General features: G+C 36.2%; 1 protein-coding gene across 1 annotated transcript in view; it reads right to left on the minus strand.

Annotated features, from left to right (window-relative positions):
* Positions 1-1,667, minus strand: part of ARHGEF3 (Rho guanine nucleotide exchange factor (GEF) 3) — a 25,618-nt gene that overhangs the window by 14,964 nt on the left and 8,987 nt on the right. The window contains exon 2 of the mRNA XM_009993401.1: positions 1-88. This exon is cut by the window's left edge and continues 50 nt beyond it. Within this exon, the coding sequence (XP_009991703.1) occupies positions 1-88 (88 nt within the window). The remainder of the gene's footprint in view (positions 89-1,667) is intronic.

Here is a 1,667-nt window from a genome sequence, read left to right on the forward strand (position 1 = left end):
GCTTCAGTGGAGTGGCCCGGACAGGAGGAATGAGACTCGCCAGGGATGTGACTCTGGAGAGCGGCTTGACCCGTTTGGTGCTGGGCTCCTGTAGCAGGGGAAGGAGGACCAGAGAAAGGAAAAAAGATGGGGGGAGTGTGAGCATAATCAGGTAAACGTTACTAACAGTTCTGCTGATTTCCCTAAGAAAGCACTTGTAAAAAGCAAGTTTGTAAACCTGGTATATAATTAGGGTAGCAAATAAACAAGAGCAGAGCTATATGCTGGCAATGGCAGATGACTCTTGGTTGGTACATACAGATCCTGGAAACAGCTGAAAAATGAAATTATGGAGAAGTTGGCATGGCTGGAAGCAGGGAAAAGGAGGAAGGTAATGAAAGACTAAGTAATTTTATTATATTAAAACATTCTTAAAAGAGAAATTTTCAGCAGTGATCTGCAGCTAATGCATGTTATGATAATCGTGTCATTGGAAGGAATACTTTCAAATTAAAAAAAATCCTTTTATTTCTTTGCCTCTGGCACTGTCAGTAGTGACTGCTTAATTAATTGTATTTTATTCCATTAAATATAATGTAGACAGAAATCTGTAATTGACCTTTGAGTGCATGCTCCTATGGAAATACTTATACATACAGGTAAGCACATTGTAACATGTTACATGTATTTAATTTTTGCAAAATAGAAAGGAAAAATAAACAAAAATCTGTTATAAAGCATTCAATTAAATGTTTTTCTTTTCACAGGTACTTTTAACAGCATTTACAGTAATACATAACCATGTCAATATAACATGTCAATTGTTCTGTAGATTTAAGTTACCAGAAATCGTAACACAAGAAAAATAGTTATTATAAATACATAAAAATAGAAGTTACCCTTGGCTTCCTAACCTCCATCTGACATATAAAGGATCTTGAACAGCACATGCAAAAGGCAACTTTTGACAGAAAAAGAGCCAAACCTTCCAAGCGAAGTTAAAAAACCCATCCAACATCATATTTCAAGGACATCCTAAAGCAGTTCATCTTTCTTTTTCAGCCATGCTTATAAAGTTTGTGCAGGCTTGCTATGCCTCCCATTTCCTAGACATAGCTTTAGAAAAATGAAGCATGCCTACTGTCCTTTTGTTCAGAAATCCACATCCCTCTGGAAATAATGCAGATTTGTCATCCTTCACGATACCAAAATATAATAAATCTCAGCAGTGATGATCCTCATCTGTATTGCTGGCAACAAAAATTCTCTTCCATTAATGCAGCAACAGAGGAAAGGTGAGAAGCAGCTACATATTCAATTTACTTCTCAGCAGGCAAACCTGTAAATCCATAAATGCTGGCTGAGATGAGGAAAGTGTTTAACTCTCCAGCAAAAATCATATATTCCAGCACATATGAAACCTGGCATTAAAGAATTTTAGCAGATTAAATCAAGTTACATCCTTATCTTCACTGTTGCACTGCTATGCATATTGCCTCCTTTTCAGCAACCATATCTTTGACACAGGTTTTTGAAGGAGTACTTTTTACGTCACTGCAGCACCACTAGAATACTTATCTCCAGCATCACCATCCCCACCCCCACCTCTTCCTCCAAAAAAAAAAAAAAAAAAAAAAAAAAAAAAAAAAAAAAAAAAAAAAAACCTTTGAGATTCAACCAAAATTTTT

Source organism: Chaetura pelagica, unplaced genomic scaffold, assembly GCF_000747805.2.
Source record: "Chaetura pelagica isolate M959 unplaced genomic scaffold, ChaPel_1.0 scaffold630, whole genome shotgun sequence".
Classification (NCBI taxonomy): Eukaryota; Metazoa; Chordata; class Aves; order Apodiformes; family Apodidae; genus Chaetura; species Chaetura pelagica.